This window comes from Larus michahellis, chromosome 3 (assembly GCF_964199755.1).
Source record: "Larus michahellis chromosome 3, bLarMic1.1, whole genome shotgun sequence".
NCBI lineage: Eukaryota > Metazoa > Chordata > Aves > Charadriiformes > Laridae > Larus > Larus michahellis.
In genome coordinates this window covers 61596221-61620052 of record NC_133898.1, presented here as the reverse complement: position 1 = coordinate 61620052, position 23832 = coordinate 61596221, and the positions used below count along the sequence as shown (strand labels likewise).

The 23832-nt window shown below is 36.9% G+C and overlaps 1 protein-coding gene across 1 annotated transcript in view; it reads right to left on the bottom strand.

The window, feature by feature from the left end:
• ESR1 (estrogen receptor 1) overlaps positions 1-23832 on the bottom strand; it is a 169408-nt gene that overhangs the window by 66553 nt on the left and 79023 nt on the right. The window contains 2 exon segments of the mRNA XM_074580420.1: positions 7889-8005; positions 21805-21995. Of these exon segments, the coding sequence (XP_074436521.1) occupies positions 7889-8005; positions 21805-21995 (308 nt within the window).

The following is a 23832-nucleotide window of genomic DNA, read 5'->3' as shown; positions in this document are numbered from 1 at the left end:
AAAATCCTACTGCTTCCTTTAAAACATGCTGTACATAAGCAGAGGTCAGGAATATAACTACATTCTGGATAGATTTATGAGATGGAGATTGCTGAAGCTATGGCTGAAATGTAGGTCCTAATATTGTAACGTATCTCAGCATGATGGCCCTTCCAAAGTGATTTTGAGAGCTTTTCTGCTTAGTTCTCTCTAGATAAATACATTATTTGGTCACAGGAAGGTAACACTACTTTCCAAATTCAAATTTTATAGGCTTAATAAATTACTTCTTTTGAATATGATTCAGACAATCAGCCCCTTTATTTCATATCCATTTCTCTTTTTAGAAAATCAAGCATAAATGTAAATTGTGCTGAAACCCCAGGTGGATTGACAATTACTTTAAATGAGAAACATTGTCTGAAACCTGCTAAAAAAAATAGTCAGAATTTAGTGTCTAATCTTGAACAGGCCTGCCTCAAGTGACAGTGCTTAATACCCTGGTTTCTGACCAGGATATCTAGACACTCAGTAGTATCAATAAATAACAGATTTGAATTTGGTCTGTGCACCTGGCTGTTGCGATTTTTCTACTCCTGAGTGGTTGATGGATGCTGTATGTCTGTCTATGTGGGTGTTTTTTTCAAAAAATGTCTCTCCTCCTTTTTCAAACTGGGGCTTTTTTTTTCTTCTGTAATCAGGACTACTTTCTACTGAAGGAGAACGAGAGAAGCCACAGTGGGGAGATGCAGGGCCTAGAGCTTGCATTCAGATATTCTGGTTCAACTCCCAGCTCTGCCACCAGTTTTCTCAGTCCTCAAGTCACATTACATATCACAGTGTCCCCGCATTCCTACCAGCTACAATGCAGACCATAAAACTGGTCTTCCCTGTAAAGTTTTTAAAGACCTAGTGACAAAAAAATGCTGTTAACAAGGAGGCAAATGTCATTTGGGGTCTGTAATGACAATTCATAACTCACGGTTTTAGAACCAATGATCTACTAATTAAAGACGAAGGTGCAAGACATCATTCATCCTAATCTGTATTTTGGCATTCAGTCTTTGGGATTCATAGCACATGTTTTAAAGAGCATCAGAGGACACATAGAAGAGAAGCAAGAAGTGTTCAATTAATCCATCATTCAACTGAATCCCTTTCAGTGCTGACACAAATCATACTAAGTTTTGGCTACAGAAAGTACAGCAACAGCTCCATTTCTAGGCAATATTTACAGTGAAGCCATATGCATTTCAGGGGTCACAATAAAGTTTTTACAGGAATCATACATCAACCATGATCTGGAAAAGCCAAGAAGCTTTAAGAGTAGGGCTCCATTAGTATAATTCTCAAAGACAGTGAGAAATTCTAACTGCTACGTTTTAGAAATTGTGTAGATTAATTAGAGTACTGAAGCTATTTGGTCTGATAGATCAGGACTGAGAGTGCTAGAATTGAACTGTAAATGCCTAACAAAGTAAAGAACCAGAAGCTCTGGTAGTCTAGATAGATAGAAATTTCCCAAGCTCAGCAAGGAGAAGACACCAGCTGTTCTGACCTGCATGGGTTTCCTCAAAACCAGTGAATGCACAGTAGCACCCTGAGGTACCCGTGGTAGGAACAAGTGGCAGACAGAGGTGGAGACACAGCAAGGATCCTAGACTTCATTTAAAATTAATCAGCAATTTAAACGGGGACTCTCTCATTGCTGTATCTATTCCCAAGTAATATCACAACAGAAATAATTACTAATTAGGAATTTTTAAGTATGTAAAGGACAAAATGCAAATGTAAACAAATATACAATTAGCTTTACAATCTCAAACAAGTGTTCCAGTAAAACGTCAAAAATTCTGCACTATTAACAAAAAATTTATATAACTTGTTATAGCATATAAATAAGCATAAAACAGGTTGTCCTTTTCCACCTGACTGTAAAAGGTCTTAAACAACCTTGTCTAAATTCAGTGTTGAACCTACTTTGAGCAGCTGGCCCGACAACAGACCTCCTGGAGTTCCTCCTAGCCCAGATCATTCTGTGAAGTGTAATAGGAAGATAAAGTATTTTTGGCAAAAGTGTTCAAAACAATGGTCTCTCTCTCTTATTTTGGGGGCAAAACTGTGGAATATTATATTTTGGGACAATTCAATGACAATAATACATTTTGCATGCATACAAATGGGAAAAAGAAACATTTCACTAAAAAGTCTGCTTTCAATTCCACCTTCTTTTCCAGGAGGCTGTCCTAAACTCACAAAACCTTGCTTCAAGTGCTGTTTGAGTACATGCTTTCAGCCCATCAACTACATCTTAAAAATGTGCATTTCCTCAAACATTTATCAGGCCCCACTTACACAGTTATTTGGCTGAGTACAGAACAGTATGTCTAATAAAAATCATAAAGGTTCTCCTCAAACAATGTATTTTCACGTTGTTAATCTATTTTACTTCATTCACTAATTTCTATTTTTAATATAACATTTCATTAAAGATAATTACATGGAAAACTAGGAAGTCTGGAGCCCTTCCAGTGGTTGCATCAGACACCGATTTACCTCTGCTTTTGAGAATGATTTTAATAACTCTCTGGACTTTCAGCATGAACAAATATAGCATTCAGCAAGAAAGCATAGCTCTGTCCATTTAAAGACAAAAATCAGCAAGGTTCTTCTCTAAAAGGATGGCAAATTTGCAAAATGTTTATTTCTTTTCCGTGTAAAAATTTGTCTTAAACTTCAGTAACATCATCACACTGAACCAGACTGAACAGAGTCTGGTTCTATGAGAACCAGAAAATGTAAGAGAAAAACTGAAAGCCTCCAGTCTCCAGACTCCAACCTTCAGACTCTGATCTCTAGGAGTTAATGAACATTTCTACAGGCACCTGGCACGTGGTTATGGCACACTGTTATGGCAAACATAAGCTTTTATTCCCTGGGCTGTACCACAGTAATCTCTGAAGGGTTCTCAGATACTTTGTGAGGGAAGCACTGAAGGATGTGGGCTTCAACTGCACCGTAATGCTGTAATTTCTTAATCACAAGAAACAACACTCAGAATCTTCTCTCTACAACATGAAATTTCAGACTGCTTAAAGACAGTAAATACCCCTGGTTACATCACCATCTGGATCTAGCCCATGAGCACTCAAATCCTTGATCACCCCATTTCCTACGACTTGAGGTTGGGAAGCCATCAACATTCGACAAGTGACAGAAGGTCTCAGGGTGGCTAAAAATGGACTATGTGGCAAATAACTGATTTTTCATTAAAGATCTAACATTTAACTTCACTGAAAATTTTTGCCATAGTCACTGATTCCACTACCAGTCTGTTGCTCTGATCCCACACGGCACTTGACGTTAAATCTGCCTTGTGGCATGTGAACAGAGGGGAAGAACGTAGCCTGCTAATAACTAGAAATCCCCATTCACTCACCACACTATAAAAATACTTCATTAATAAATAACAATAAAAATAAGGTACTTGTAATTTCAGAGAATGAGGTCCTTCGGAGCCAAGTCATCAGAAATCCATTAAAGCAATGAAGAAGTGGAAAACTACATCTGTATCAGAGCAGAGACCACCTGGACCATACACGTGGTTGGAGCTTCAGGATTGCAACTGCTGCAAAAACTCCATTTGGAAGCTGGGAACCCCCATCGCATGAAATAGTAACCTGGAATATACTTCTCAAAACCAGAACAGAAACTATCTTCAAGAAAGCATTAGTGGATCATAAACAAAAACAAGGCTACTCTTCTCTGCTACTCAACCAGAAGAAAGAGGGACATGACAAGGAGCTTATTCTGTGTGAGCGCTTTATCCACACGTACAAACAAGGGCGGACAGACTCAAATTAATAATAAAATATAATATAATAAGGTGCTTTTAGCTTATTCAGAAAGAGAGAGTGAAGCATTTGGACAAAATATAAGAGCCGTAAATTCTGTCTCAGATGCTGATTACATCAGCAGAGATTCTGGCAGTCTAATCGTCTGTTGTAGCGGCACGGTAACAGATGCAGAAGGAAACACTTGCAAACATAAGAGGAGAGAGAAAATAACTCTTCAGTACTGAAAGAAGTTTTTAAAAGATGAAAGAACAGTGGGATGAAAAAAATGATTAAATTTCCACAGAAACTCATAAATAAATGTTCCTACAGCATAGCTCAAGAGTCACTTGAAGCCTGCATTTTTTCTGAATGATGCCGCAAAACCATATTTCAGTTGTTACCACTCTATTAAAAATATATATGATATTTTTAATGCTGCATCAAGTGACCTTCTATGAGAAAAACACCAACAACCATAGCTTGTAACCTAAGTTTAAAATTAAACAGAGATATTTAATCAAGATTTTATCTAGCTTCCTCCATATTTACTGAAACTCAATAGTTAATAGCAGGTATTGCTCAGAAGTTAAACGATAGATAAAAGTCACGAGTTAGCAGTTTTGACAATTTGTTAAGAAACCTCAGCTAACTCAGTGCAGGAGGAAAACTGAGATTACATTTAGAGAAAAAGAAGAATACAGGTGTTTTCCATTATGTCTGAAAGGTATATCATCATAAGCAAATTGTGGAGACAGATATAGAAGTGGGATATGACACAACTGAATATTTTTCAAATGTATGATAGAATTAATGCCTTTAAACAAGTCAAATCCTTCAATATGAACAAAAGGAGATTACTTAAATTAAAATATTCAATCAAGACAACTATGAATTATTAGAGAAAAATGTGGACCTTGAGTTAACCACAGGACTACACGATTCAAGTATGCTGAAGGAAATTGCTATTCTAAGACACCTATTTAAATAGAAAATCTTAAGAGATCTTCTCAGAGAAAACAAAACAAACAAAAAAACCCAACCAAAAATATTTAAAAACATTAAAAAGTTAACACTTTAAAAGTTAACCACATGACTTACCAAGAATATTCACTTAACCTTTATCTTCATCTGAAAGAAATGTGACAATTATCAAGTACTACTTAAAGAAAAGGATTTCTCTCTCCCACAGCTACGTGGACAATACAGGATCAGTAATGACTCCAGCAGAACCTTAAACGCTTTACTTCATCCTACATTAACTTTTCTTTTTTTGACTACTTCATGTGCAGGCATGCCAGATTTATAGCCTGCAACTGAAGGATCTCGAGAAATTTTTCCCAGACTTCATAAAATAAATGTTCTTAAATTCTTGCATACGAACCAGTGAGGGACTTCAGTGCATTATCAGCAGTCTTTTAGGGGCACAAAGAGAAACCAAAACCCATAACATTGACTATTTTTGAACTACTGGTTGCTGTAGTGACTATAGAAATCTTACAGCGTTGTAAAAAGAAAGGATGAAACCCACAGGACTTTACCCAAGTGAGGGCCACTGTATGAAATGAAAATTCCAGTACATCTATATTAGAAAGAAAATTTGAAGAAAATTGCAATCTTATTTTGGACTTCTTTAATCTACAGAATACTAGTTGAGACTTCTGTGCACTTTTTTATGTGATTAAAACAATTACGTACAGAACAGTGAAAAACCTATTACAACACGTATCTTAGAGAAAAGATATGAAAAATGTCCAACTGGTACAGTGGGTCATTAATTAAATACATGCAAGTATAAATGGATGGAATAGTGCCAAATGAAAGACATAGCATCAACATAAAACATAATGATATATCTTAACTATGATCTGGCATATGTGCAAGGGTTAAAGCTAAAGCTGCGTGGTAAATTTATGTGTGGGATTTTCTGATTTTAGTTTGCCTTATCTGAAACTTTAACTTCTCCAGACCATAGTTGTGATACTAATTACATACATTTTACTTTAAAGACGTCTAGCCATATACACCAGGATGTTAAGGCAGAAACAAAAAACCTCTGGATCAATAACTAAATTTTACAAAAAAAATCAGCTACTGGCTTAAGTGTTAGAACCTTCTCCCTGCTTGTATTCCAAAACTGAGATTAACAAAATCAGTCTCAGCTGTCCCTTTATCCTTGTGTTGAGAAAAATGCAGATTCAACCTCAAAGTGCAGCAACGACTGACTAGTGTTTCTTTACTCTTTCCTCTCTACTCTTTCTCCCAGGTTTCCCAGACTTGGCCTACCTTGACCACACAGGCTGCGCTTATAAACAATCCTTTGTTGTGGGATGGATAAACAAAAATAAACGTAAAAGCTACTCCTCTCTCTTGCCCCAGATTTTTTATGGAATAAGTAAGCTTTAGGTGTGCCAGAGAAAGGAAGAACTGATCTGTAATATAACAACTAGTTCCTTTCACATGCAAGACATGGGTTCTACTCCTTTCTCTTATAGAATCATAGAATGGTTTGGATCAGAAGGGACCTTAAAGATGATCTAGTTCCAACCCCTGTGCCATGGGCAGGGACACCTCCCACTAGATCAGGTTGCTCAAAGCCCCATCCAGCCTGGCTTTGAACACTTCCAGGGAAGAGGCATTCGCAACCTCCCTGGGCAACCTGTTCCAGTGTCTCACCACCCTCACTGTAAAGAATTTCTTCCTGATATCCAATCTAAATCTCCCCTCTTTCAGATTAAAACCATTACCCCTCGTCCTATCGCTACACTCCCTGATAAAGAGTCCCTCCCTATCTTTCCCGCAGGCCCCCTTTAGGTACTGGAAAGCTGCTATAAGGTCTCCCTGGAGCCTTCTCTTCTCCAGGCTGAACAACCCCAATTCTCTCAGCCTGTTCCCACAGGAGAGGTACTCCAGCCCTCTGATCACCTTCATCGCCCTCCTCTGGACTTGCTCCAACAGGTCCATGTCCTTCCTGTGCTGAGGACTCCAGAGCTGGATGCAGTACTCCAGGTGGGGTCTCATGAGAGCAGAGTACTCTTCTAAGCACTTACTAGTTAGCTAAATTTTCCTACAAATACACGCTTCAATAAAGCTAGTGATTACTCTTCATTAATAAAAGCAATGTAAAATTTTTAGTAGGCTACAACATGGTTTTCTTCTGCTTTAGAGCAAATATGAAACTTTATAATTTCTTGTTCTTAAATATTCGTAATTCTTAGGAGCACAGCTTTTCCAAAAGGATTAAAAATAGCTAACTTCTGTCTGCTTTTGACAAACATAAGGTACTGTAACACAGAGGAGAAAGGCAGGTATCATAATCAATCCAAAACTATGTTACAAAAGAACTCTTCCATCTACGTACACACCGTAGCAATTGTTCAGTATTGTCATATATTTCTAATTTTGCCTCCAAAAGTTAAACACTGTATATATAAATAAAGTAATTTAGTGGTATTCCACTTCAGCCTCACCATTCAGTGTCTGATTTTTCTTTTCTGACATCATTATTACATATGTATGTTCCAAGAAAGTGGCATTTATCTCAGTTTTTATAAAATAAGTGAGCCTTTAATATTGTTGGGTGAAATTAAATTGCATACAAAATATGTTTACAGTACTGGAATAGAAGGGATTTGCTTTCCCTTCCAGAATTCACACAACAAGTATTACATATTCAGAAGTTTATTTCAATGAGTATGGACCGATCTGAGAGTATCAGTGCTTTTCACACTGAACTGCAAAATGCTACAAAACCTTGGGTTAAGTTTCATTCACCGTTATCTGGAGTCTCTCACGAGAGACCAAAAAAATACTGAATTAAAAATATTAACAGAAGAATACTAACTCCATTGAAGTCAATGTTCCTATTGATTTTGATGCAAATTTGGGCAAGAATAATACCATGGTATTTGGGAGGTTTTTTTTATTTTTTATTTAATTGCTCTTTGATTTAATACACTTCAGCTCAGTAGAATTAGTTGCATCCTCCTTTGGGAACCATATCAGCTGTCCAATGAACGTAAAAGACAGGAAGGCAGACACCAATGTTGAGGATTTGTTGATTGCTGTGTACATACCACCTTTCATCATTCCCACTTCATAGCATTTTCTTAGTCGGCAAGCCTGGCAACTCTTTCTTCTGTTCTTGTCAATGGTGCACTGGTTAGTAGCAGGACACATGTAGTCATTGTGCCCTGCAAAACCAGAAGGAAAGTAAGGACACAGTTATAACAGACCTAACAAAACTGCCTATAGTTCTCTCTTATTCTTCATTGAGTATTTAGTACAGCACCTAACATTTCAGGAAGAAGGTAGGGTTACCACCATAATCTATGACAAAAGTACTGATACAGACAGTGAAACTAACATCTATTCACAACATATTTATTCATGAGTTCTTTAAAAGTACTATTAAAAACACTAATTACAGCTTCTGTAGAATAATTAAAATAATGAACAATTAAAGCATTCACAAAAGAATATAGATTAATATGAACAAGTCCCTTGATTTCCGTGCTCTTAGCCTGAGAAATGTGGTGCCATCTGGTCCATGTGCCTGTGTTAATGTTTAACCAATAGACTGCACAAAATGGTTCAAGGTTTATAGAATTAAAAGGGCCTATGTACAGAAGATTTTTTAGTATCTATCACAACCTGGGGCAGTTAAGAAACAAACAACAACATAAAATAGAAGCAACAACCATTCATTAATTGTATCTCAGGGCTAAATCAATATCTAATTCCAATTGTATGTCTACTGATAGATGCAAAGGCTTTTTGTCATGACAAATTCTTAAATTACCATATGCTGCAACCAAGTTTGGTACTGATACCTTTTCCTTCAGAGCTCCACTTCCTCATTTACTACCCTCTGCATCTCAATTCTCATTGTAAACATTTACAGGGTACCATAATTTTTTACTGCCAACAAGCCTCTATTCCAATTTTCTCTTAAAATATGTGTGCTTAAGCATGCTATAAAATTATTTTCCAACCATAGACAAAGTTTATCAAGGATAAAAAAGACTATCCAAAATGATCCTATTGGTGCTGTGTCTTCATCTAAACACAACTAAGGTACAGCACACAACGAAACCGTTTTACTGCAGAACTGTTTGTTCTTTCTTTCAAGCCAAGGGATCAGCTTGAGGTAGAGTAGGGTGGAGGTTTGACAGAGGCCTTGGTCTCATCAAATCATCTATCCTTGACTAGAAATTAGAAAATAGAGTGAAAATTACTATCAGATTACACGAGGAACATCTGCTCTCTAATGCTACATAACTGGGATCCAATCAAAATAAGCAGCCAAACCATAAACTCGTTATTATAGTGACAGCTGACTACACGCTCTCTCAAATAGACAATAATAGGATTTTTTAGCTCTACTTGACAGAACAGTACAATACTGGAAAAATTTGAATCCATAGGCTTTGCTCTAGGACTGAGGTAAAGAGGTGAAACAGAAACACTACCTCAACCTCAGCATGAAAGACAGTTTTAATTTTCAGTTCCTCTGGTAGGATACAGACTGTTCTATATCTGATTCAAAACATTTCACATGTAGGGAAAAAAAAAAAATGAGTCAGCCTCATATAAAAACAGCCTCGACCATACAAAAAAGCATTATCTACAGGGAAAAGGAGCAAAAAGGGAAAGCCATGTTTTTAAGAAAATGCCCATTTATTAGGTTACACTAAATCACAGCAAAAGATTGTAGCACCTAACCTCAATCACCAGCCTTGTTTTATAAGCCAAGCTCTGAAATAGCATGAGAAAGACAGAAAACTTTAATTACTCTTTTTGACACAAAGACAGACTTTGACTATCTCATCTTCCTCCTAGTGAAGTTAAAAGGTAAATTGACAAGAGGAATGAACACAGGCTCTGAATTCGGCAAATAATTCAGAACAACATTTAGTGCTCTGTAAAATAAGGAGGTAACTGTTCTCACGTGGTCAAAGCTGAACACATGCTTCCCACCTTTGCTGGACTGGCTGATGCTCTTAAGGTTCAGCTCTCAAAAAGAAAAAAAGTAACAACACGCAAAAATCAGAAATCAAGTAGAATCAATATCAGCAGGGCAGCCACGCTTTTTCGCAGTGCTTATGTGGGTGATAACCTTTTCTTCTGCTCTGAACCTAGATTTCCTTACACAAACTGCAAGCATTTGGGAACAGGCATTTAGTTAGTAGAATAGTACATCAAATAATCCTATTTGTGATAGAGCTAGAAATTAACATGATTCATATTATCATATTTTTACATCTGTCCTGGGTTTATCTTAAATATATGCTTTAAAGGTTAGCATCATTAGTCCTTTTTCATGCACATGGCCTGTATCTTAGACAATCCACTCTTCTTTCAAAGACTTCACAGAATAAAACCTGTAAAATTGTGAATGCAAAAAAAGAAAGAACTGTATGTGAGTGGCATAGTTTTTCAGATTGCGAGTGCCATAGTGTCTTTGTTTAGACTTCATATTTGCTGTAAATCTAGGAAGAAGATAATACATTTAATATTTCACGTAATTTTTGGTTTAGTTTAACCAGTATGCCTTCAGGAGACTGGAAAAGATGTAAGCAACCAGAAGAAAATGTTTGATCATTAGAGCATACATTCGATATGATTATGAAATAAATTAGCAAAGAAGAAAGAAACAAAGGGAAGAAGGACAGCAGGAACCTTTCCTGCTTCTCCACAATACCAGCTGATTTCAAACACTCCGTCACAGGAAGTGAGGAAGGAAGTTTCCTTCGCAAGGCACAGACACAGACTAGGGCAGTCTAGCTTGTGGTGGCATGGAAGGGAAAAAGGTAGAAGAACACAATTAAGGAATAGGTAATATGTAAATACAAGTTTTATTTTAAAATGAAATAGTATAACTCAATAACTCTGCTGTGAAGTGTATTATCTTTTAAATATTCTACCCTTTATTTTGTCCTTAAAGCTCATCTCTTGCCAAAGCTGATTCTGGACAATCTGATTTATTAGAGAGGATTTCTCACTGTTGGGAATTGTCAACATTAAAGTGGCACACATCAACAGGTGCCTAGCTGCCCTACACTTTGCTTTCACGGCATCCGAAGAGTAATACATGCTAGAAGAGAGGCTAGTTAGGCCATTTTGATAGTTGGTAGCACATGCCACTTGGACTCTGTGGTCTTATTGTTGGGTTTTCAAAATAAATTATCAGATAACCTGCACAAAATTAAAGGCAGTGAGTTTAATAGGGTAGAGCCTCTAGTTTTAATCCCCCCATATCTATGAATTGCATTGTTATGAGCTACTAAAGAAGAGTTTAAGGTAGCTATTGGAGGAGCTTGAGGAGGGGTGGTTTGTTTTTCTTATGGTATCTCACACATTGTACATTTTAAAACTGTAAAAATAACATTAAGTATTTTTATAGCACATATTTGTTATATGCCGAAGTCTTTCCAGAACAGGGTGCAAAGATCTGCCTCTTTTCTCACAGCACTACCTTTAGATGTGACCATCTGTATGAAAATGACCAACAATGGGGCGGGGGGTGAAGGTTGAGGAAGCAAAGTGTCAACAAGAAGATAATGGCTGAAATTTGGATGATTTTGAGTTTATTCTAACCCAGCCTGTCATAATCAGAGCTTTTTCATACTGCACATGCAGTCTGACTTTCTCTCGTCGCCGTGAGTCACGTGGCTAATATTTATGTTCAGAGACTCATTGCTGTCATTGCTGAGGGTTCTCAAGGTATCTGTGGTGTATGCAACAGCGGTGTATGCAACAGCAGTGCGTACTTGAATCAGAGTGGGCAGATGAGTTATCTGTGAGGTCTTCAGTCAGCAAAACACTCCTTATTTTGTTAAAGTTAAGTGTTACTACATTCAGCAGAACATTTAAGCATCTGTGTACTTCTGGCAAGTACTGCCAGCATAGTATACATGGTTAAATTAAGTACATGCTTAAGTGTTTGTTTCACTGAATTGCAGCTTTGAAGAGCCGAATTCATTTTGTCCTTGACCAGCAAGGATGAAAACTGGGGTCATATTAATATATCAATGGCAATTAACATAACATAGAAATATTTTTTTCTTAAATGTGTAAACATTTGCCATATTATATTCCAATAACCATCAAGATGGAATAATTAGTTTAAGCAGTGCAAAAGTTTTACCAAAAAATGAACTTAAGAAACCAACATGTCAGCATGCCAGCTTAAGAATGCTCGATGACAATTCCACAAAGACAATAAAGGAACGTTTTTGTCAAGTGAATTTTGTATAACAGCTAAACTGATGTAGTTGAACTGACTCATCATAGATTTCAGACAGAGCCAGTAATAATTATTATCCTTTTACTGTAATTATTCTTTTATTTTCAATCCTCAAGTCACATAAATTTCTTAAACTATTCTTCATCTATCTGCATAAAGCATCTGCCAGGTTAGCCATAACCTGTGAAAGCACCAGGTCCCTCTATGATCTTATTCTGACTGAAATTGGCAGAATTTTATCCATGTAGGTGAAGGAAAGGCTCGAGTGTACACTTTATCCACATCTTAAGGTGCCAAGCAAGTGAGGAGTGGGAAGACTGCAGATGAGAAGCCAAACTTTGGAAAGAATAGGCTCAATAGCAAGTGGAAAGTTTTCATAAACAGTAAAAAGAAAAAAAAACAGCACCTGGGCATTGCATATGCTAACCCAGTATGAACAAATGTTGAATGTAAAATAAAAACTTACACCACTTTTAAGTTAAAGTGACCCAGTAAAACCTCACTGATTGGTTTTAAAATCTCACTCTTTCTTAACAGGCTTCACAAAAGAACAGAAGGTTACATCTGATTACTTTATAAGCACAGACACTCAAATTCACAGCTTAATTACTCTCAGACAAGGTCTTTGGATTTGAAATTTGAGTTCTGTTAGCAGCTACCCAGCACTGCTGAGAAGATTCATCATTTTCTGATTTTAAACTAGCAAGACATTACCACACGTGACAGCAAGGAAAAAGGCCTAGAAGATTGTAAAACATACTTCCTTACATCCAGTGAGGAAGCCCTCCTTCTACGCATACCTCAGAAAGAAGGATCACAGAACCACTGAAGAATGAGAAAGGAGGAAAGGCTAAAATCTGTACTCTGCATTATGTCCTTCAGCTGTGTCCTGTAGCTCCTACACTGAGTGTTCACCTCCTAGTGGAATCTTCTTGCCTTCACATATGTGTAGCACTGTTCACAATAGCAGTTAATTCAAGCCAAGTTATTACGATACCAACCTTTCCTTTAACCTTTCCATATACTATTTCAGCTAATAGGAAAAATTAAGAAAGAAGAATGAGAATGGGCATTGCATGAAGATACCAAACTTGCTGCCAACTCACCAGTTTAATAATGCATGAACATATACATTAAGAAAGGGTGACATGTAAGAAGTAAAACACTATTTAACTGTATAAATATATAAATATAAAATTATATTTTCTACTCCAGCAGATAATTTCAAAGTTTTTGTTATTGGCTTTAGTCCTAAAATTTCAATTGGTCTTTCACCTACTATTTCAGGAGTATGATATCACGTGCAAAGTCTACGTCTACGTCAATTCCATTCCCATCTTTTTTAATTTTAGACAAGATAACAAAGTAGGAAGTATATTTTTTCCTCATGGCAAATAAAAAAAGACGCCAATCCAGATCCCAATCTCTACAAAATCTGGCAAGGAGTGTGACATCTAGTTTCTGTTTCCCTATCTGATAAATCACAATTGTTTTAAATCCTTGGCACATGATTAAACCAACAGCTGTGTTAAAGGAAAACCTCCCACAATGTATTACTCACAACCACCTCAATATGATCCCTCCAGAGACAAAAAGCATTTTCAGAGAAAGTCGTAGGCAAGCCATGGCCATCTTATTCCCATCAACTTTGAATGAAATCTCATGTATTTTTAGCTTCCCAGTTTGAGCTTGAGCTAAAATGGGAAGGGGTGGAATTCTACTACAGAAAACTCCCACAACTGACATAAAGAGACCAAAACATTAAAAATATTGCAAATTACTCTTGTGCACTTAAAATCCAATCAATTGTTAGCAACAAGAAAATTAATATAATTCTATTTTTATTCCTGGTATAACATCAGGTTTTGGACTGTGGTGGGACCTATTGAATAAGCTTAGCTACTCTTATTTTGTATTAGGATCTTTGGTACTTGAATGGTTTCTGGAATCATAAAGTTTGCAAGGAGCTGCAATGCATTTATCCTCACAGTACTCCTGTAAAGGAGTGCTGGTATTTGTATTCTACTGGGGCAGGGGGGGGGACACAGGATTCTCACTGCACAGACCATCCTGTGGATGTGGGCATTTCTAAGCACAGTGAGTTTTCTGCATTGAAGTTTGTGAAACTGAAACTGCAGTACAGTCAACTCCTGGTTTGTTAAATTATAATATTAGTCTTTAACATCGGTATTTGACAAAAAGCCCCTTCTCTGCCCTATGTATCACCCTCTTATGCAAAGTAAAACCTAGTTATGCTCTTCTTTCATTTACTGCTATATATCTGTGCTCCTTGGTTTTCTCACTTACACCCTAATATCATCCATGCCCTATAGAAGATTCATCCATTTTACAATCCGAGAGGTCAGCAAAGATAATTTCATCTGTTGTCCTAGCCATATTTTCAAGTGGGGAATAACTGTGTTATTTATAGCAATGGAAGTCCAACTATTTCAACAATTTGTAACTAAATTAAATCAAATCTTTGAGAGAAATACATAATCTTATTCAAAGAATTACGACACTGAGATATTTGCTACCTCTGTTACTAAATTATACCAGCAGTTAATTGCCGTGTTAGTTCTTTTACAGTAACCCTGAACTAGTATGCATACTTCAATGAAGTTTGTGAATAGTCTCCTTTTGGAAATAAATTATGTCAAAGATCACTTGATGCACTTGCAATAAATTTATCGGTTTAGTCATCTTACGTAGTTCTCTCCAGTTTGATTTCCACTTCTTAAAAGTGCCTGCAAAGGACAACTTAACCTACAGAAAATCTGAAAGTTCATGGGAGTGAAACTTATGGAGCCAGTTTAAATAAATAAACCTACCTGACTTAAATGAGATTACAGAAACGTATTTCCCTCACAGTTCTAAAACCAAGTGGAACAGTTAAGCACTTTCCTGCTGGACAAACAAACGTTCTCTTGTCATTTGTAAATGTAAAGCTTTTTTTGCCTTTTTTTTTTTCCTTTTTTTTTCTTTGTGAATATTTTGAACTGCTGAAGGCTCAGTCCTGAGCTAGGAACAATGTGAGTTTCCAAATATTAATTAAATACTTACAAGAAGAAATACTGTTCAGGGTTTTTTTTGTTGCTTGATATGGCACAACAATCATATTCCAGAGGAAGTAAAACACCATTAAGGCTAATAATACAGGACACATTAAGTACGGCTTCTAAGGGCTAGGGATTTTGTCTAGGAGGTGTGAAAAGCTTTGGACTTGGCAGAGGAAGAAGCAGTGACCATTTGTAAAATTAGATAACAATCAGTGAGTGTTCTCTACTTTCTGGTAAAGTATGTTGCCCAACTTCAGAAAGTCTTTCAGCGTTGCTTGGGGTGACATTTCATATGTAAGCTAGAAAAATATAGTTTAGCTGATTTCAGAAAACCAGTTTCAGGGAAGAACTATCAGAGTTCACTGTTACAATGGAAGCTGATATTGAATGAGGCTCCATAGTGTCTGTCCTGGATCCAGTTCTATACAGTATTTTCCTCACTGATGGGAAATGGACTGGAGTATTTATTTTATTAAATATTATTCACTTGTAGATGACATTTATATGTGTTAGAAGAACAGAGAAAAGACCAGACTATTCTGCTAGTCAGACAGAAATAAATCTGAAATAAACGGCAGGAGGCTACAGGATGAGAATTCTAAATTATCTTGGCAAACCGGAGATAGCACATGGGGAAAAACATCACAAAAGTAAGGATCAGTACAAACCCCTACATTAAAACAGGAATAATCAGATGCACAAAATAAGATGGGAAAGAAGTGGTTTCTTCTACAGAAAAGTGTGCTTGAGTTTATTCCGCATTAAACACTGATTATGAGTGAACACTGTCATGTTTCTATAAATAAGGCAAACATTACACTGTGATGGATCTAGATAAATACCACCGGCTGGGCCTGTAAGGTAATCCTATTGCTCTGTTCAGTACTCGTAAAGCATGTTATAGAAGGAAATCATGCTTCAAGAAAAATAGAAAACAGGACCAAGTGGAGAATCTCCAAAGCAAAATAACTAGAAGATTAGAAGTCTAGAAAACAAAGCCCATGTGTTTCTTCAGGTTAGGTAAAACAGAATAATTCATTTTTTTAAAAAATGTCATAGCAATCTTCCATGTTTTAAAGGCTGTTGCAGAATGAAAGAGAACAATTTGTTTCCTGTGGCATGACAGACAGGAAAATAAGTGATGAGCTTAACCTGCAGGAAGAAAGATTCAAATTTCATAGTAACCTTCAGAGATAAGGAGAATAAAACATTGGATCAGGCTACAGGTTTTTAAGAAGCAGTTCAATAAACATATGTAAGGAATTGGCAACAGTTGATCCTGTCGCAGGACAGAAGGATGGACTAGGGCTCAAGGTCCACTGCAGCCCTATGATTTGCTTAGACCATGAAAAATAGGGAAGTATCTTGGATGCGAATATCTTCGGTCACTTCCACATCCATGCTGAACGCAGTACTTAATACTCACTGGAAAAGTACCACATTCAAAATTGCCTTACTAGGAAAAAAGAGATACTGACTCTTGCCTTTCAATAACACCCTAGTTTCTGAAACAATATCAACATCAATTAGACTGCTGCATTCCAAATGTTTTTTAGGGGACAAGGATCAGAGCATGTGTTAACTCAAGGGGCTCTAGAGAAAAATTACTAAAAACACAAAAATAAATCAAAAGAATTTTCAGAAGAACCCGGCTGACCACAGGCTGTTAGAGCAGTTCCAGTGATGGCTAAACCCTGGTGGACTTCCCAAACACAGTCTCTAGACTTTAAACTTCCAGCAGTCACCTACCTCTGTGTTTTCCACTTTGAGACTGAACACCTGTCTGCAGTCCCCTATTTATTGGCTGTGATTACCAGTGCTAGTCTCACTTAGGTTCATGTTTTGTAGTTTTGCTCTTTCTGCTGACAACGTAGAATCAGTGTACAAGCAGTCTTATTAGGGAGTTTCTGTCTTCTTGGCTGCAGGATCTGTGCAGCATTTGCAGCTGTTATCAAACAGATTACAAAAATACCATGAAAACAAAAGGCAATAATGGAAAGTTAAAGGGAAGATCGCAGAAACCTCCCAAACTGACAATATTGAAATTGCTGCACTGCAGCACTACCTAAACACTCACTTATTAAGCATGTTTTACCAGTGAAATTCTCTCCAACTCAAAAGAAAGTATTACCAAAAGAATGTACTACCACCACTCCTAGCATTAAAGTTTGAACTACATACTTTCAACAAAGTACAGCACTATCACTGTGAAATTAAAACAATTGATAACACTTAAAGTCTACTGCCAAAACTCTCCTACTTGATGGTCAGAACACATAACTGTTAAATAAAATCCATGTTAAGCCACACAATTAAAATACTTCCCAGCTTGAAGAATTCCTGGACTTCAGAGGCCACTATATCTCTGTGATCAAGACATTAATGGCAGGCCTCTGGAATGCCTCAGCATGCCTATTCATCCATTCTCAGATGCCAACCTATTCTTGCTGGGCTGGTACTGCCTTGCATCATGTAGTAATTCTTTACTGAATATTTGTGAAATATCCCAGATTTTTGTCTGAGCATACAGCTGTGAGAAAAGGCAGAGAAGGTGCACTTGAAAAACATCAGAAGGGCATATGAAGGAGGCAGAGAAATAGAAGTGTGGATTTCTAAAATACTTAGCAATTCTGAGATCAAGATATCCTCCAGTGTATGGAGTTACCCCTCATTTGTTCTGAATCCCTTGAGCTCTCACTGGGGGTTCTCAGCCCCACATACGTAGGCATTTGTTGGATGCTTGTCAGAGATGGTAAGAGTTATTCCCATACCCTTTGGTGGCTATCCAAAAAACATGAGAAGTAGACGGAGGGGGAAAGAATGTGTGAGTCACAAGGGGATTTTTAATTTGTAAATGGCATTTGTAAGGCTGATGTTGAAATACTTCATCTAACTCTGACATCCAAATTTTAAAGAAGCTCTTATGGGTGTGGGGGGATCAGAAAATGTGCAAAGAGAAACGACTCAGAAGATAGAAATATATACAGCAGGAAATTGAAACATTTTAGATCACTTAAGATATCAAGGTGATTTAACAAGTTATAAGAACTTCTCATAGGAGAGAGATACTAGATACTAAGTCTGCTTTGTGGATGTGATATAAAAGACAAAGTAATTCAAATTAGAAAGGCTATTTTTTTTAGCAGATGGGAGGAAAAATCATTAGAATAAGCAATCATTGTAAGAAAGCTCTTGAGCACACAGATCAAGGCTGAGCATCTTCTAAAAGATTTACCTCCATCACGTTACCAGGCTTTGTACGCGGATAGCACATAAAGTTTATATTGAGAAGACGACCAGACTTAATGACCTAATGGCCCTTCCTGATCTTAAAATCCATAAATATTTTAGTAGAGAAGTACAGAGTGCTGTGATGTGACTGCTTGTTATGCTTCTGGACTCAAGTTAGTTGACCAAGTACACTCCTGAAGGCTACATATGCTGGGCAAAGAATAAAGCACTCTTCTATCACCAAGCAACACAGTGTTCTTGGTGTTATGTGATTTTTTCTCTCCTATGAAACATTATACATTAATAGCAGTCTGCACAGAGTTCTCTCAAAACAAGGTCCCAAATCACTTTTGCGACATTAACAAAATAGACTGACATGGGGATTTTCAGGAGGCAGTTGTGATTTCCCACCAAACATCTGTTGTTTAAACAAAATTGAGCAGTTGCATATATTGAGATACAGTTACTAATTCAGGTTGCCTTTTGAGCTTTAATTGTTTGACAGCAAAGAAAAACAACTTAGCATTTAAAATTCACAAAATATTTCCAGAACCATTTCAGCTCCCCTGGATAAAAATGAAGCTACCCATCTCCACCTTGGGTTAAGTTCCAATGCAGATGTGAGTTTTCAAAAACTTTAAGTATATACTTACACAAGTGAGCATAAATACCTCAGATATTACTGAGAATAACAGATACACAGGGAGGAAATGGATTACCCTGTACAGCTTGTTCATTGTTCATGTCTGTACTCATCTTTTCCTGTGGTTCTATTAAGAACCATATAGAATGTTTCGCTACAGTCCATTAAGAACATCAAACTTCACTACAGTAATTCTCCTACGAAATCTCTGATGAGTAGTATTAAAATGACCAATCACCTCTGCATCTATATATGTATTAGAAATACAGGACAGCAAAGCAAAAAAGTTATCTTGCATTTAAAGAAAGACACAGAAGACACATTATAAACAATAATAAAAAACTCTGCCAAAAGCACTCTGTGTTACTTTTGTTCATACAAACAAGTCCTGTGTGCCTCAATACAGTTTAATCATATGATTCCCAGGAAATTGTCATCCCTGTTTTAGGAATGCATATCATATATACAATGCAAATTCAATAATATTTAGTCCATGTATTCTTCTACACATATACCTAATACTTTAGCAGTATTCATTCCTAGATATCCAACCACAACCCATTTAAAATTATTACCCTCTGCAAGGTAAATTGCATGTTTTCTCATGTATTCACAGTCTAAAAATCATTGTCATTTTCATAAATTGGACACATGTCCAATGAGAACATGAAATTGCTGAGGTAGACACCTCTTCCAGATCCAGTAGGTAATTCAAAAAGTCCTTCAGCAGACTTTTCATACCATCTGTGATCAACTGATCACAATTCTCTCATAAGTACTCATATTCTTGAATTACTCACTTGATACTAGCGTATGTCATTTTTTAATGTTAACCACAAAAGAGCTGGATCAATGGGAGAAAGCACAGAGGAGTTTAACAAATGGGATCAGAAGACTAGAAAGCATGTTCTACTGAAAGAAGTGCGTTTGTTTAGTCTAAAAAAGAGAAGACTGAGGAAAGATATGATAACAGTCTTCAACTATGTAAAAGGTTGTTTTAATATGCCTTCTTCATGCCCACAAGGGTACAGGGCAAGAAGCAATGGGCTCTAGATTAGAGCAAACATGACTTAAAGATCAAGAAAGGCATTTTACTGGACACTGGAAACTTAAGCTTTAAATTTTTAAAGCTTACCTACATAAAAATTATGTTAAGTGTATAAATGTAGCAAGAACTAAATTTACTAATTAGCATGTACTGTAGCACAAATAGATAAGAGATAGATCCACATGCAGACTAGGGCAAAACCACCCAAGTGCTGACACAGAACCATGGAACTCAATGAAAGAGTCAGATTCATTTCTTCTTCCATAGTGACCAAAAGCTGAAGAGCTGTGCTGTACAGTTACTTGTCAACTAATTCTTACTTTTGCTTAAGAATATTTCAATTTTCACTTGTTGCTGATTTAGTTCAGTTCGACAATGAGGACAGAATTTCAAAATTATAAGAATAATTCTGATCAGGTCAGGGGAACTCAAAACAAAAAATAATGGAAAACTCTCAATAAGGGAGTTGTTCTACCTACATCACAAGTTTAAGTAAACTATTCTGATGTTAAGAGTCAGGCATTTCACCCTTTCTCCCTCCAGTGTTGCTTATTATTGACCTCTGGCTGTAACCACTCTCTTTTCTAAAAATCATTTTGATGAGTCTGGAAAAGTAAAAATACAGCTATTAACTAATCACTGACATTCAAATCATTTCATCAATGTCCACCCCACAGCCAATCTTTCACTTTTTTCTTTAAGGCGGGCAAAATTCTGAGCTGAATGCTGGAAGTCTTATTTAACTCACTTCAGTGGTAGTCATGCAACAAAGCAGGCAATAATCACACTTTGTGATATGCGGTAAAACCTGTTCCTCACTATGTTTACTTCAAAAAAGGAGCAACAGGAATTTCTGTGCCTATATATCCCCTGGAGAACTAAAAAAAACTACAGAAACATAATTAAGCATAGTGCTTTGCTAGTTTTCTGTTTGGAAAGGAAGAAATCTGTTTTATTTTCTTTTACAAAATAAGACTTAGATATTGAACAGTACCTGAATTTTCAGTGGAATCATACTTTCTTCTTACTCAGTTTAAGAGATGTTGAACAAAGCAAAAAGCTATCCATTCCACAGAGTGGCATTTAAATCAAGAATTTTCTGGTCACAGTAATTAACATTGTTTCTGTTAGATGCTCCACTGGACACCCTTCACAGTGTACTTTTAGCCATGAAAAGACAGTGAACTAAAACATTCTGTCTATAGTTCAAAGCCCTGCTTTGCTGACAGAGACAAATACTATCAAGGAAACATTCCTTTTCAATATTGGTAGGTACTCAAAAGACATCTCACATCTTCAAGGACTTGGGATTTGAATTGAACCATCGTGCTAATGGAGCACTAAATTAAGATTAATAAATCAATCACTGTGAATTAATCTTCATCTGACAGGGAATTCTCAAAAAAAAAAATGATTGGATAAGAACTTAATTGCCGAAAAGAGATATACATAGCCTGAAAGAGTGGTCATCTTGATCCAATACAGATTTTTCAATTAGATTTCTCACTGCCTCCATGGTCAGACATACCTAAACCAAGGAGAACATGGAGAAGCTTTTCTTCCCCTCATTAATCACAGAATAAATAACATCTTATTATATACCTGCTAGAAGCATTCACCAAATACAGAGATGGGTGAGTGCAGCAGCTGCTAATGAAAACTTAATAGATGTCATTGTCCTGGTCTCAGTCAGCAATCTCAAGTAGCTTCACAGTTTCCTCAAGAATAAAGAGTAAAGGTGATTCACTTGAACAACTTATTACCTTGAATACTCCTTTTGAAAAAAGCTTTGCAGCCCTCACAAGACCAGACCCCATAATGGTAGCCTGAAGCATAGTCGTTGCAGACAGCACAGTACCGGGTCTCCTTGGTCGACTCCATGGACAGGCTCCCTTTCTCATTGGTACTGGACATCCTCTCCCGGATGCTGTGGCGCCTGTTATCAGAGCTTGCCCTGTTAATAGCAAAAAAGAAGCATAATTCTTTTAGCAGGGTTAAGTCTCATCCACTCCTGCAGATAGTAAGAAAGAAAAGCCGATCTAGTTTTGAAATGACAGATGGACCAAAAAATAATGTTATTTAGGCATTTTACCTTGAAAAATTAAAAAGCTATTTGATAAATTAATCAATTTTTCTCAAGCCGTCACACAGGAACACAGAAAATCAGCATTTTTTTGTGTACCTGCTCCTGTCCAAAGGGTTCAGAATGACTGCAGCATCAGTAGGTAGTTTGAGAACCTGAGGCGAAAATCACTTAATGTTTGTATTTGAATTTGCAAGTCACTTAAATTATTAACCAGGCTATTTTCAATTAATATTGCCCAATTAGAAGTGCGAACTCTTCTCACATTGTCAAAGATATAATACTGCATATAACAGTCTCTATTCTCATTACAGTACCACTTTCATAAAAATTAAGAAGTGGTTTTAACATAAGAAGAAAAGTCAGAAGGCATTAAAAATTGTTGCCAAAGAATTTTAGTTCTAGTAATGAGCTTGTTACTAGACATGCACTAGACATACTAGACGTGCACGTGACCCACACGTGCAGTATGTTGCTGAATGAAAACCGAACAAATCTGTAGTGTAAATGGCAATGAATTCACATCTAGTGGATGCGGCAAGAAGTTGTTATGGGTAGCTCCTACAGGCATGGTAAATAATATTCAAAAAGATGAGAGGATGTGAAATTACCAAGAGAACCAGCATTGAACTCTGGGATTGCTCCTGGAAGGCAAACAGCTCTTGCAAAACATGCTTTCCAGTAACAGTTTGAACTACAAGTTGTCCAGGAGACAAATACAACTGTGTGTGACAGCATCAGACAAGCTAAAGCATGAAGAATCCTACTGTTTACAGTAATTATCCACTTAACATGTATGTTTTAATTGATGGCTAACAAACAGGTGGCTCTTATCTCGCCAGAGTTCCAACATTTTCTCAAACAAACATATCCTGGCTTTGAGCCTAGAAGAATGTTGGCGCTCTCTTTCAGATTTCTTCCTACATAATTAATTTTGCCTTATTCCCTTCTTCACCGCAGCAAAATTTCCTTTGTTTTGATGAACTGAGGCACCTGGCACCAACAGCACCTTCCGGCACCAGCAGCAGCTTCCGGCTCCAAACCAATACCCCCCAGCCACTTTCCGAGTACTCTACGTACCCTTAACTATCCTCTTTCATCTAGCCAGTGTTCCCTGACATCTCCGGTTACAATCCGTTTCAATGCCCAAAAGCTTTCTACCCGACAAAGTCACCTGGACAGTCTCACATGTGGTGCCAGTGATCCCCTTGAGACCTTTCACATATATCATTTCTGTCCCCGAATAAGATACATTTTCATTGAACAGCTTTGAATGAACATCAGTTATTAGAGAAACATGAGGCTTCACCATATCAGATTGCAGAAACTGCTACTGGCATCATTCAGGAAGACTGCACTTTTTAAACCCAAAGTTCATTACCAAACCTTATATACCAGCTAATTTTGAACACTTATTTAAATTTATTTTTGTTTCCCTGGGACTTGGGCAAGACAGAACGAACTGCAAATGGTGAAGTGCTGACATGGCACAACTCTGGCTTTTTAGTGAGATGAGAAAACTGGAGAATGTCACAATGTGACAACATGAGTTTAACAAACTAAGCAGGGGAAAAAAGAAATCCTTGCATATTTTAGATGTTAAAATGTGAAAAAGTGAAAACAATATCATTAATAAATTGTGGATACAACACATACATTGTTCACGCAAGTACCTTTTCCAGCCCACCAAACCTAGGTAGTTTTTTTA